General features: G+C 42.3%; 1 protein-coding gene across 9 annotated transcripts in view; it reads right to left on the bottom strand.

Moving 5' to 3' along the window:
* MSI2 (musashi RNA binding protein 2) overlaps positions 1-13124 on the bottom strand; it is a 539650-nt gene that overhangs the window by 190321 nt on the left and 336205 nt on the right. For all 9 annotated transcript variants that reach the window (XM_020991908.2, XM_020991907.2, XM_020991911.2 and 6 more), the window contains exon 7: positions 9833-9881. In XM_020991908.2, coding sequence (XP_020847567.1) covers positions 9833-9881 — 49 coding nt within the window. The remainder of the gene's footprint in view (positions 1-9832; positions 9882-13124) is intronic.

Raw genomic sequence — 13124 nt, 5'->3', positions numbered from 1 at the left:
CTTTGGGCTCTTCAGGCACAAACAGCCAAAGGATTATTGTTGTTGTTGTTGGCAGAAGCTAGGTGGTGCTATGGCTAGAGTGCCAGGCCTGGAGTCAAGAAGACCTGAGTTCAAATCTGGCCTTGGACACTTACTAGCTGTGTGACCCTGGGCAAGTCACTTAATCCTGCTTGCCTCAGTTTCCTCATCTGTAAAATGAGCTGGAGAAGGAACTGGCAAACCACTCCAGTATCTTTGCCAAGAAAATCCTACAAACGGTCACGAAGAGTTGGACACCACTGAACAACAACAAAAAACCTCTCCCTGTTTTCCGAGTCTGGCATCTAAGGCCAAAGCAACAGGTCCTTAAGGAGCCCTGGGGAAATCACAATAGCCAAGCTTTCAAAAAAGGTTTCAAAATTTCCAGGATTTCACTGATTTTTCCTCCAATATCCAATCTAACCTCAAGACACTTACTAGATCTCTGACCCTAGGTAAGTTACTTCACCTCTGCCTCAGTTTCCTCATTTGTAAAATTAAAATAACAATATTAGCTCCTCCCTTCCAGGGTTGTTGGTAGGACAAAAAGAGATATTGGCGATATAAATGCTGGCAATATTATTATCGATATGATTGATGACGATGATGATGATGATAATAATATTGGTGGGAAATGAAAATCAAGAACCCCACTGGAAGAATGCATCTCGTATTAGAAGAGTAACTAGGGTAGTGAAGGGCCTTGACTTTAAGTGCCGTATAAGAATTAGCTGAAGAAACTAGGCCCATTTAACCTGGAGAAAATGTGGAGGGAAGAGGCATGAAAGCTATCTTAAAGTACTTAAAAAGCTGTCAGTTGGAAAAGGGACTAGACTTTTTCTGCTCTGCCCCAGAGGGCACAGCTAGGGAGAAAACACACACACACACACAACACACACACACACACACACACACAGAGAGAGAGAGAGAGAGAGAGAGAGAGAGAGAGAGAGAGAGAGAGAGAGAGAGAGAGAGAGAGAGAGAGAGAAAGAGAGAGTGTAAAAGTTAACAAGGCTCCAGACCTGGGCTTTGACATAAAGAAAAACTCCCTAACAATTAGAGCTATCCAAAAGGGGAACGGGATCCCCTGGGAAGCAGTGGATTGGGCCTCCTTGGAGACTGTCAAAAGATCAATGATTCAGATCAGGAAGAAAGCTCTGAGGTCAGTTAGTCTAACTCTCACATTTAACAAATGAGGAAATAGAGGCTCAGGGGCAGCTAGGTGGCACAGTGGGCCCTGAAGTCAGGAAGACCTGAGTTCAAATCTGGCCTCATACCAAACACTTAACACTTCCTAGCTGTGTGACCCTGGGCAAGTCACTTAACCCTGTTTGCCTCAGTTTCCACATCTGTCAAATGAGCTGGAGAAGGAAACAACCAACCACTCCAGTATCTCTGCCAAGACAATCCTAAATGGGGTCACAAAGAGTCAGAAAGGACCAAAGTGACTCAATAACAATAGAGATTCATAGGGGTGCGCAGGTAGGGTTGTGACATGATGAAAATAGCAGCCAATAGATGAGCTGAAGCATACAGGACTTTCTGGCACTTACATCATTACATCCCTCTCTTGGTTTAGGTCACTGTGTCCAGCAATTCCGCTGGGAATGTTTCTGGGAAGCTCTGGGCCTGTGTTAAGATTTCCCAAAGGTGTGCAATATGAGGTCCATGTGTGACTGTGACATATCAGTCTTGACCGTAAACTTCCTGAGGGCAAGGAACAGATTTTATTCATCATTTTTTATGTTTCCAACAGCAGCCTGCATTTAGTAGGCACTCAGTATTTCGTGGAACAAATCAACGATCCAGACATTGTCCCTGATGTGTATTCTCAAGAATTTTCTCAAGTAAAGACTTGTATCACTTACTGTTCCTCCTACCACCCCCATAAGACAGTCATTTTCTCTCCCATTAGTGCCTACTAAATGCTGCACACTGTGCTAGGCATTAGGAATATGAAGCCCCCTCTCCCCCAAATAAATAATCACCAGTTCCTGCCTTAATGGAAAGATAATGTACATAGATAAGTACATACTACATATAGGGGCAGGAAATCTGAACCAGACCTGGAATTTTATTAGGACAGGGAACTTTCTTTTTTTTTTCTTCTAGGCAATGGAGTTAAGTGACTTGCCCGGGGTCACACAGCTAGTAAGTGTTATGTGTCTGAGGCCGGATTTGAACTCAGGTCCTCCTGAATCCAGGGCCGGGGAACTTTCAATGAAGAAACTTTGTCTACCAATGCAAGTCAGCACCTTCTCTGCAACTTATAATTTTAAAGAGTTGCTTCCACCACAGAGATTTAAGTGACTTGCCCAGGGTCACCCAGTCAATATGTGTCAGAAGCAGGACTCCAACCTGGGTCTTCCTGGCTCTGAGGCCAGCTCTATTTCCACCATGACATGCTACTGTTCTTATATATAAAATATATACAAATACACAACAATACGGAGAGACACTAACATCTAAGAGATGGTTTTTGACTGAACTTTGAAAGAAGACAGAGGTTGTTAATTTTATATTTAAGTTTAAAAAATCAACTTTACAGAGACAAGATTGGGAAGGCATAGCTAGACGGTAATTTTTTTTAGATAAACATCTGGGATTTCTAGCTCAATGGGTTAACAGTATGTTACGGCACTCAAGAAGGCTGATGCAATCTCAGGCTGCAAAAAAGGCTGGCATAGCATACAGGACTAAGGCAATTGTCCCCCCTGCACTGTGCCCCGGCCAGAGCACATTCTGCGTGTGGTATTTTTAGGAAGGTTGTTGATGGATCTGATACTGCAGGAGTAGGCTGAACAAAGGACCTATAGAAATTCAGGGAAAGGGCAAATGCTAAAAAAGAAAGGAAGGGACCAGAGAGGGCCACTTAACAATTCATTAGGGGCAAGGAGTCACAGATGAGAGATCACAACTTGGTCTGGTTCCTTGACTGCATCAACAACCTCATCTTCCATGGCTCCGTCATGCAGTAAGAGACAAAGTGGAGTTCCTTCCGAGCAGTATCCAAGCCACCTAGGCAGCTTGTCCATGCTACTCTCTGAGATGAAATATCCCCAGTTCATGTGTGACAAACCTTCCCTTCCCCTGGCCAATGCTACCCTAGGCAGGGGGAACCATCTGTAGGGTTGTTAACTCCTCAAAAAATCACTAGCATTACATTTAATAAGTGATTGGTAACAGTTGGGAAATGAGTTGTCTATCACTTGAGTCTTTATTTTTCTCTCAGCATATACTGTTCCATTGCTCTTGGCACTGTTTTGAAGTAAACAGACCAGCTGGGTAATGGGAGATCCAGGGAGGAGAGTGAGGGCCCTGGTGATCAAAACTCCTTTTCTGTACTCAGCTAGAAACCAATCCCTCCCCAGCTGCCCTCTGCCAGCCTCCTACCCCATATACTTTAAATACACCAGCCTAGTTGTTGGTTGGGCTTCAAACCATTCAGCTTCCCTTCCCAAGAGACAGGGACCCAGCTGCTTCAGGGATCAGGGGACAGCTTCTAGTGTTAGAGGTTGGGGACATTGGCAGTACCATTTCCTTGTAACCAAGACCAATCCCATTGGGATTATTGCTCTCTTCTTTAGAAGTCATTTTTGAAAGGTAGAGGGGCTGGCACCATAAACTTCTCCAAAAAGCCTCCCCCTTTCACAAGTCAAAAGCCTACTGTCATGAAAGCTGGGGGGGGGGCACACAGCAGAGGGTGAGAAAGGCCTAACCTACCTCAGGTGGAAGAAATGCTTCCACCTTATTCTCCAAGCACTCTCCGGCTAATGCTGAGCCAGCCAGCAAATGGCTGGCCTCCTAAAACCCTCTTATATAACCCAGTCAGAAGGACAACACCTTGGAAAGTCTCCTCTCTCTTCCCCCTCCCTACTCTGGGATCAATACCTAATGCCCAAGTCAAGATTTTATCTGAAGTTTGCAAGGTAACTCAACAGACTTTTTTTTTCTCTTAATGATTAAATCCTCTGAAGATCAGCCCAATAGTTTTCCGATCGCCTCTATCAACTTTTCAAGAGTAAACTCAATGACTCCACCAAAAAAAAAAAAATTGAAAGCTGTTTTCCCTCTCTCTTAGCACAGATGATCTCTCAGAAAGCCCTGGAGTGAGGAGAGGCAAAGCCAACAAAGGCCTCAATTTCTAAATCCAGTCCTGCCACTCACTAGGCTGGGTATATGGGCACAAGGCATTCATTCTACAGTGTTGTGCCTCAGTTTTCCTATACGTAAAAAAGGGCACATATTATTATGCAGAAGAAAGTGCTGCTATTGAAAGTGGCCAGCGATGACATGAAGAAATGGGTCTATGATTTTTTTAAATGCCTGGAAACAGTCCTGTCATCCTCACCGTCACCACCATTTTCTCATAGTAACTGAATGGCTCCAAGACACAGAGGTTCCCTCACCAGATGCCGGCTTCGTTGAGAAGGCAGGTAAATGGCTGGAAGATGGGCAAGCTCAACTCAAGTCCTAAAGGATGAGAAGTCTAAGTTTTAGATCTACTAATCAACCAAGTACTTATTGGTTCATTGTGTAAGAACAAATCACTTGGCCACTAGGGTTTCAGTCTCTTCATCTGTAAGTTGAAGAGTTTGTATTATGCCTTTCCTAGGCTTTCAAATTTTATGGTTTATGTCTCCCTGATTCAGACTTTAGTCAGCAGACTCTACTCTTACCTTCAATGCTACCACAAAGACAGCCTTCTCACCATCCCTAGCTTGTCCATCTTTCTCCTATTGCTTTCCCTTGATTTCTTTTTTTAAAAAACCATAATAAGCATTCATTGAGTCCCTACCTTGTGCCAGGTAGTATCCTGGCTTCTGAGGACACCAAGCTGAATCTGAAAAGTTTCTGTCGTCAGATAGCTTACAAAAGAGGTACCCAGATGAGTAAATTTTAAAACGTATTAAGTCTATAAAAAAGTAAAAAAAAAAAAAGAGGGACCAGGGAGAAGTGCTAATGATTCCAGTGATCAGGAAAGGTTACTTAAGTAGGAGGTGGCACTTAGCTGAGCCAGGAACAGAGCTGCAGATTTTCAAGAGGAATTAATAGTTGAATGTTTAAAGACCGGAAATGTCAAACTTCATTGTATCCAAATGAATACCTTCAATTTTTCAATACCCTAATTAGTTGAAAATAGGCTAGAAAATAATCAAAGCTCAGTATTTTAATTACCCTTCCTATGACATCAAAGAACCATCTATAACGTTTGAAATATCTTTCAAGCAACATATGAAAACAACTTGTTGAAATCAATAATTGGGGCCATCTTACGAATCAGAGATTCTGAAGAATTGGACAGAACCTTAGTGGTCATTTTGTCCAACATAAATATGCCCAACCTCCATGACAAGTGATCATCCAGACTCCATTTGACCTCTACTGAGAATTAAAATCAACATCTATGAATCTATGGTCTAGGTCTAATTACCACCACTACCACCCCCCAAATCCCCACATCTCATTTCACAAATGAGTTAAATATCTTGTCTAGGTAGCAAGAGTAGTAGAGCTGGAATTTGAACCTGGGTCTTCTTACACTTCACAGTAGCTAGGTGGTGCAGTGCATTGAGCACTGGGGCTTGGAAAGACTCATCTTCATGAATTCAAATCTGGCCTCAGATATTTCCTAGCTATGTGACCCTAGGCAAGTCACTTAACCCTGTTTGCCTCAGTTTCCTCATCTGTAAAATGAGCTGGAGAAGGAAATGGCAAACTACCCCAGAATCTTTGCCAAGAGGCCCCCAAATGGGGTCACAAAGAGTAAGACACAACTGAACAACAACAACAACAACGAAGCCTCTTACACTTCCCCCTTAAAAGACAGTGGTACAGTGGACTTGGATTTAAAGCATTAAGTTCAAATCTCAATTCTGCTACTTATCACCTGACTGGGCAATTCAAGTCACAGGGTTTTGGCTTCTTTATTTATGAAGTGAAGATCTTGGGTTAGGTGGTATGGTACTACAATGGGAAGAGCATTGGCTACAGCTATGGTGTGGCAGAATCTGGCTTGAAATCCTATCTCAGTTGGTGCTCTGAGTTCTCTCTCATCTCTACATCTATGAGCCTATGACAAGGTACTTCTTAGTAACTGATAAAACCCATTCCACTGGGAAAAAAATGTCTATAAATTGATCAATAATCACAGGATCATAGACTTAGAGTCAGAAGGGAACTTAGAGGTACCTCAACCCTTATAAATGATGAAACTGGACTCAGAGAGGTTGTGACTTGCCCAAGGTCACAAGGTAGAGAGTGGCAGAGCCTGGATTTGAACTCAGGTCCTCTCATTCCAAACCCAGCATACTTTCCACTACAGTGGCTCCTTTATACATATACAATTAATGTGCTAATTACAAAGCATTTTTATCTCTCCATTATTTATTGCTTATCTATTTTTTGAAGCCACAGTCCTCTAGGGAACCAGTCTCTCATGTTGCCATATTTTGTTAGGTCTGTTCTCTGCAAATGACATAAGAAATTCAGTACTGGTTATGAGGAGTAGGGTAGGACTGGTTTCTTGATTTAATCTCCTTGTTTTCTCTTTTCTCAAGTGAAAAAAGCACTTCACCTTGGGGACTGCTCTAGCCAAGGAGGCTGTTTCCCTCTCATTTTGCTTGATAAGATAATGGAATGATGAGTCAGGGGAGCAGAGCAGGGGAAAGCAGAGAAAGAAGAAAGTCTGGAGGACAATGTTCGACTAAGTTTGTTCTCCTATGCTTCTCATCACCTGATGCCAAAAGTACCTCTGCATTAGTCTTGAATGTGTGTGGGCACCTTTCTCTAGATGGGTATGAGGGGTCTTTTACGTTGTTTTTTTAAGCCCGCAAATGCTTTGACCCATCGATAGACATACAACATGTTCATAGCAGCCAGATCAAAGACAAAATCTTCACCAGTGGTTTGGGTGGCTTGGGCTAAATGTTCTCACCCACACAGGAAGGAAACTAAAAGGGCTCTGGGAGTTACGGGGAGCCAAGGGGGCTGGAGGAAGGGGGTGGCAAGGAGGATGGGCAGAGCCTTTGGGGGTTTCTCGACACTCACTGTCCTGTTCCAATCTGCCAGTATTAGGCAAGTGGTCACTGCAAACCTCTGGAGCTATGCCATCTCACTGCATCCAGTCCCAGAACCCCAAGGCCACCTTGTATTCCCCTAAAAGAATGTAATCTCCTTGTGGATAAGAACTGTGGGTTTTGGATTTTGGATTTTTTGTTTGTTTGTTTGCTCCCTAGCACTTTGCACATGGTAGCCACTGGATGCATTCTTTGCTGAATTGAATACAGGAATATGAAACTGTGGGGACTAATGGTAGGATGAGAGTAAAAGCAGGGTTCCTCCTCAATGTCTCACAATATCAAGAAGGGGGGAGAAGGAATAAGCATTTTTATATAGCACCTGCATGTGCCAAGTACTTTGCCAAGCGCTTTATGATAGGTGTTATTATTATCCTCTTTTTATAGTTGAGGTCAGTGAGGTAAATAGCAGTTCAGTGACCTGGCCAGGTTCACATAGCTACTAAATGTGAGACTAGATTTGAACCCAGGTCTCTTTGACTCCAGGCCTAGGACTCTACTCACTATACTCCCTAGTCGCTTCATGAAGGTAACCAGCAATATGTGAAAACTTTAATTCTATGGGCCTGAGGAACCCCTAGTATAGGAATGCCTGCAACTGACATAGATCATAACCCCCTGAGCTTAGAAGTCCTAGGGAGTTGGGCAAGAACCAGAAGGGGTGATTTGCCTGTGGTTATGCAGGATTCAGATAGGGGCAGGATTCAGACCCAGGTCTTCCTGTCTCCAGGTCTTCCTGTCTCCAAGTCTAGCATTCTTCCCACTATGCCATATTGCCTCTCTAGGTGCTTTAATAAAAACCAAAACCTAGTTATATCACAACTAACATCAAAGATAGTTCAAATTTTGGCAGTACATCCTGCTAGGTGAGGTACTACCTATGCAGGACTGAAGTTAGATGCCTTCAAGCATCTTAGGGCTTCTTAACCTGGAGAACCATGGACCTTCAGGGGGTCTGTGGACAGATTTTAGGGCATCTCAAAGTTTAAATGGGAAAAAATGACAATTTTGACAAAAAGGACCATAACACAAAACAGGTTAAGAATCCTTGCCTTATCATGGGTTGGAAAGTACTGCTTGTGGGCCTAATCCAGCCTCACTATCTACTTTTAACATTGCTGCTTTTCTTTTTTAACCTAAGAATGACTTTTAATATTTTAAATACAATAAAATTTTATTGAAAAACATAAAAACCATTCTTAGCTCGAAGGACCTATGAAAATTATCAGGGGCCATAGTTTGTAGGGTGTAGTTTTACCAATCCATATGGATGATCACATTCTAAAGAAAAATGCCTGTCTCTCATTCATACTCTGACTCTTCTCCTGTGACCCCCAAATACTGCCTCCCCACACTATTTTATTATTTTATATTTTAAATCCTAGTGCTTGTTTAGAGAACCTTGTGAGATGAGGTTAAGGAGAGAGATTATCAGACACATCAAATGAGAAATTATCTTTTTCTCTTTCACACCCCTCCCCCCCATTTTGACATCGCTTTTCTGTGGTGAAGGATTGGATTGGATTTTGTTTCTGTTATTGTTTAGCTGTTTTTCAGTCCTGTCTGACACTCCATGACTCCATCTGGGGCTTTCTTGGCAGAGATACTGGGGTGGCTTGCCATTTCTTCTCTAGTTCATTTTACAGGTGAAGAAACTGAGTCCAGAGGAATTGACTTGTTCAGAGTCATACAACCTATAGGTTATAGGATCACAAATTTAGGGCTAAAAGGGATGTTATCAGCCGTCCTCAATTTAAAGAAGGGTAACTGATTCTAACTAGGGTAACAGAAGTAATATAATCAGCAAAACACAAAAACAGAAACAAACAAACCAAAAATAAAAACAAAAACAAATTAAAAAAAAACAACCCAAACACCCTGAGATGCAAACTTGGCAGTGGAAAAGAAATGCTGCTCTTTTCTCTGTTTCTCCTTGTTAACACAACCAATACGGAACGTTTTACTATTGATTCCAACCCTGTAGTTCCCCCTGCCCCAATTTATTAATAGAGCAGAAAACTGCCCCAGAAATCTTAGACTTGAGGTTGTGGGGGATGGAGGAATATTGTTAAATCAAATTTGTTCACTTGTGGGTCCTTAATCTCCACGAAGTCAGCACTGTGCCAATTTTCTTTACTCTAAATCACTTACGTTTCTTCCAGAGGAAGGGGCTGAAGGGTACAAGGGGGTAGGGGTGGAGGGGACGGGATACAAGGGAGAATGGATCCAGATAATGACATCCATGAAATGTCACTGTACATTCTGAGAATGGCAGGGGCAGGGTACAAGGTTCTGCACATGTCATCATTGTCTGTCTGTCTCTCTCCCTCCAGTAAGGCAGTATAAGCATCTGACCCACACAGGGATTACCCATAGCAATTCCAACGCTGCCCTTATTTCACAACTCAGCACATTTCCAGGGTTCAACCTCATAAATTCATGTGAACATAAGACTAAGCAAGCAGTAATAAGGAACTAAAATCCACCAGGCCAAAATCATCTTACAGCACCTTCCAAAGCCAAATAAGCAGGATTTTTGTATACACCAATGTTTGGGATCATTTATGCCTTGTTCTCACCCATTTACACAAATAACCAGGAGCTGGCTGTCCACATCACCTTGATGGAAGAATAATTAAATTACTTTTTGTTTGTGGGGCTTGATGAGGTTCTTTGGAAGCCATGACACATGAGAGAAAATTGAGTAAAGAACCTTTCAGCCTTAGGCTTCTTACCTCTGTGCCTGTTGGTGGTTTTATCAAACATCAGCATAGCATCCTCCACCTGAAAAACACAACACAGGACAGGCTCCACTTAGGACCTTTTCAAAAGAATCAAATAGTAATTTAAAAAAAAAAAGAAAGAAAGAAAAGAAAAGCACCAAATCTTTCCCATTTGCACTAGGACCCTGACCTCCCACTAGCAACAAGGATAGAGTTTCATGTTCACTTTGTGGACCCAACCCAGCTCAGCTCAGTTTTGGTTTGGTTCCAATAGGCTGGGTTTCCTTTGCTCCAGACCTAACTCTTTCTGTAACTCCAAGGTCACCATTGAAATAATCACCCACCTACACTCTGTAGGCAGACTCTCAGCCAGGTTAAGTGCACAGGGTTGCGAATTTCATCCATGTTGTTATCAGTGCCACCTCCTTGAGTGAAGGACAAATACAAGGAAGGAAGGAAAAATACAAGCTCGGCAACTTGTATGTGGACTGATAAACTGTTTCAGGTATATATGATTGGCCTAGTGCTACACTGTTGATTTTCTAATATATCTATGTCACACTTCAATGTATGAATGCATGCATACATGCATGCGGTTGTTCATTCTTTGTTTTCAAAGAGGACCAATGACATCATGGGGTGGTAGTTCAATTCATGCATAAATTGGATTTAAGTGAAGCAGAGTTGCACAAAGTCACCAGCCTCACTCTCTCTTCCAGAGTCACCGAAGTCCAGCAACATGACAAAAGTCAAGACAACTGGCAATGGCCCAGGATGCAGTGGATGACCTTGGCGTATTTAATGCCTAGCTCTAAGCACTCCACAGTGCCTACTTCAGGCACTTTCATGGTTGTTGGAACAAACTGTTCTTATCCACTCATTCTACCACGGGAAGTCTTCACATGCTTGGGGTATGAGTTTCAGGGCCCTCAGTTACCCTCAACCTGGTTTAGTACATCTACTAAGGTGGTTTACCAGAGTGTGGCTGCTGCACATGTTCTTGGAGCCCCAGGTGATAGCTGGGTGAATCAGGTGGACACCAAAGGTGGGTGAACAGCCCTGAAAAGGGCTCAGCAAGCCCTGACACTACAGATACCAGTTCTCCTGGAGCACCCCATACATATACTCATATGCCATGACACTCTAAGTGTGGAGTTTGAGATGAAGGCTTATCTCATCTTGATGTATGTGTAGAGCTATATACATGCAGATGGGCACACACACACACACACCACACACACACACACACACACATACACATATTTAGTCATAGTGAAGGGAGAACCAGCTGTGGAATCAGGAAGAGCCAGGTTCAAATCCCATTGCTGACACATATAGGCTATATGATTATGGGCAAATCACTTAACCTTTCATGCCCCCTGAAAACTCTTCTAGATAGATTCTTAACCTCTAGTCCATAGATTTTTTTTCTAAAGGTTTTTGTATTTCAATATTATTGGTTTCCTCTGTAATCATTTTATTTTATGCATTTTAAAAATACTATTCTGAAAAAGGATCCACAGTCTTCACCAGACCACCAAAGAAGGCATTGCCCCCAAGAAGGTTAAGTTAACAATCCTTGCAATAAGAATATGTTGCAGAAGAGCTATTGGCCTGCATTGGTTCCCACAGTCTTAATGCATTCATGAGAATGGAAGAGACCCTTCACCATCCCTTAGAGTATAGAAACTATCAAATGAGCTTTTCCTTTGGTGATTGGGGGGAGGGGGGAGTAGACAGTATTGGAATAGGAGTGGGCAGCCTATTAAGAGAAGTATCACATGTACCATATCTGCCATGGCTACTCTCTGATAGGGGGCAAAAAAAAGTGAGTGAATTTAGGAAAAGTGGCCAAACTGGATTTTGTCTTTGGATGTATCATATATCCATGACAGACACTTTCTAGGGACTAGACTGTTTTTAAAAAATCCTTTCTCGTGTGTGTGTGTGTGTGTGTGTGTGTGTGTGTGTGTGTGTGTGTGTGTGTGTGTGTGAAGGTCCCCTAGTTGCTAGGTAACCAAGACTGTATGTACAAACAGGTCTCCCTTTCGGGTGCCATGCTCCAACTGTTCGTTCCCAGGGAAAATGAACATAGCGTGGTTATGATGACAGCCCCCCTCTAGCAGTGCTATCTGCCTGCTCCCAGAGACAAACAGCCAACACAACAGTGCCATCTCTGGGCACAAGAACATCCCAGAGATCTAAGAGTTCCCTACCCCTTTGCCATGGAACTCTCCCACCCCATCCTTCCCTCCCAGGGATAAGCCAGTCCCACCAGTGCAGCTTCCATGAGGGTCTGGACACCACCTGGGACAATAGAAACACACTGCTCTCCTGTTTTGCCATCTTCTACTCAATCCTAACTGTAGTCAGTTCAACTATCTACACAGAACAGGGACACTCATGTTTATGTCATCACAGAACAGATCAAGTCCTTATCAAATGTCAAAACTGAAGAGAAAGGGGAAGGGTGGCAAAGGGAGGGTTGGCTGAAAGTGTGAAGCAGGTACATAGGGCACCTGTGCCACCCTTATCTCTAGACTATTCAGAAGAACAAAGCCTTTATCTCAAGCTCCAAACTTATACCAGTAAGGCAGCTAGCTGCTCTTGAGCAACTGAATTTCAGTGGCTGAAACTAAAAGCTGTCCAGGAACCACTTAGAAACTGTCTTTTAAAAAATTCATCTTTTAAAGTGTTTTTATTTAAAAACAACACTTAAAATTGTCTTTAAAATCTCATTTAAAAATATGGTCTCTTTCTGACATTGCCACTTTTAGATTATCTTTTTAAATTCTTTTTTAAAAAGTTTCCTTCTGATGCCAAACTACCAAAAATTGTCTTTTTATATTCATTTTTTAAAAAATCATGATCTTCTGATAATATCATTTAAAATTATCTTCTTAAAATTCTTTAAGTGTCCTTTTCACAGCATTTAATTGGTTACTTCTTTCCCTCTTTAAAGTTGGAACATTCTCTCTGTGCCCTTTTGATACTCTCCCCCACCCTGGTGAGTGTGTGGGGTTTAGGGATTTTCTTTCTTTTCTTCTTCTTCTTCTTCTTCTTTTTTTTTTTTTTAGGGCAGACATTGTCACACAAGAATAGGACTCTTTCCTCTATAGTCCAGTTTGCACAATGGGACTCTCAAAGGCCTGCTGAATAGATAAAGTGCCGAAGCCAAAGAAAAATTCTATTAACACTTTACAAAATAAAACATCTTGGTTAAGGAAGAGAGCAAGAAAATCAATATGGATAGGGCTCGGGTGCTTAGTAAAAAAAAAAACTTTTCAGGGATTGCAAAACACTA

This window comes from Phascolarctos cinereus, unplaced genomic scaffold (genome assembly GCF_003287225.1).
Source record: "Phascolarctos cinereus isolate Bilbo 61053 unplaced genomic scaffold, phaCin_HiC Scaffold_5;HRSCAF=322, whole genome shotgun sequence".
Classification (NCBI taxonomy): domain Eukaryota; kingdom Metazoa; phylum Chordata; class Mammalia; order Diprotodontia; family Phascolarctidae; genus Phascolarctos; species Phascolarctos cinereus.
This window is presented reverse-complemented; position numbering and strand designations above follow the sequence as displayed.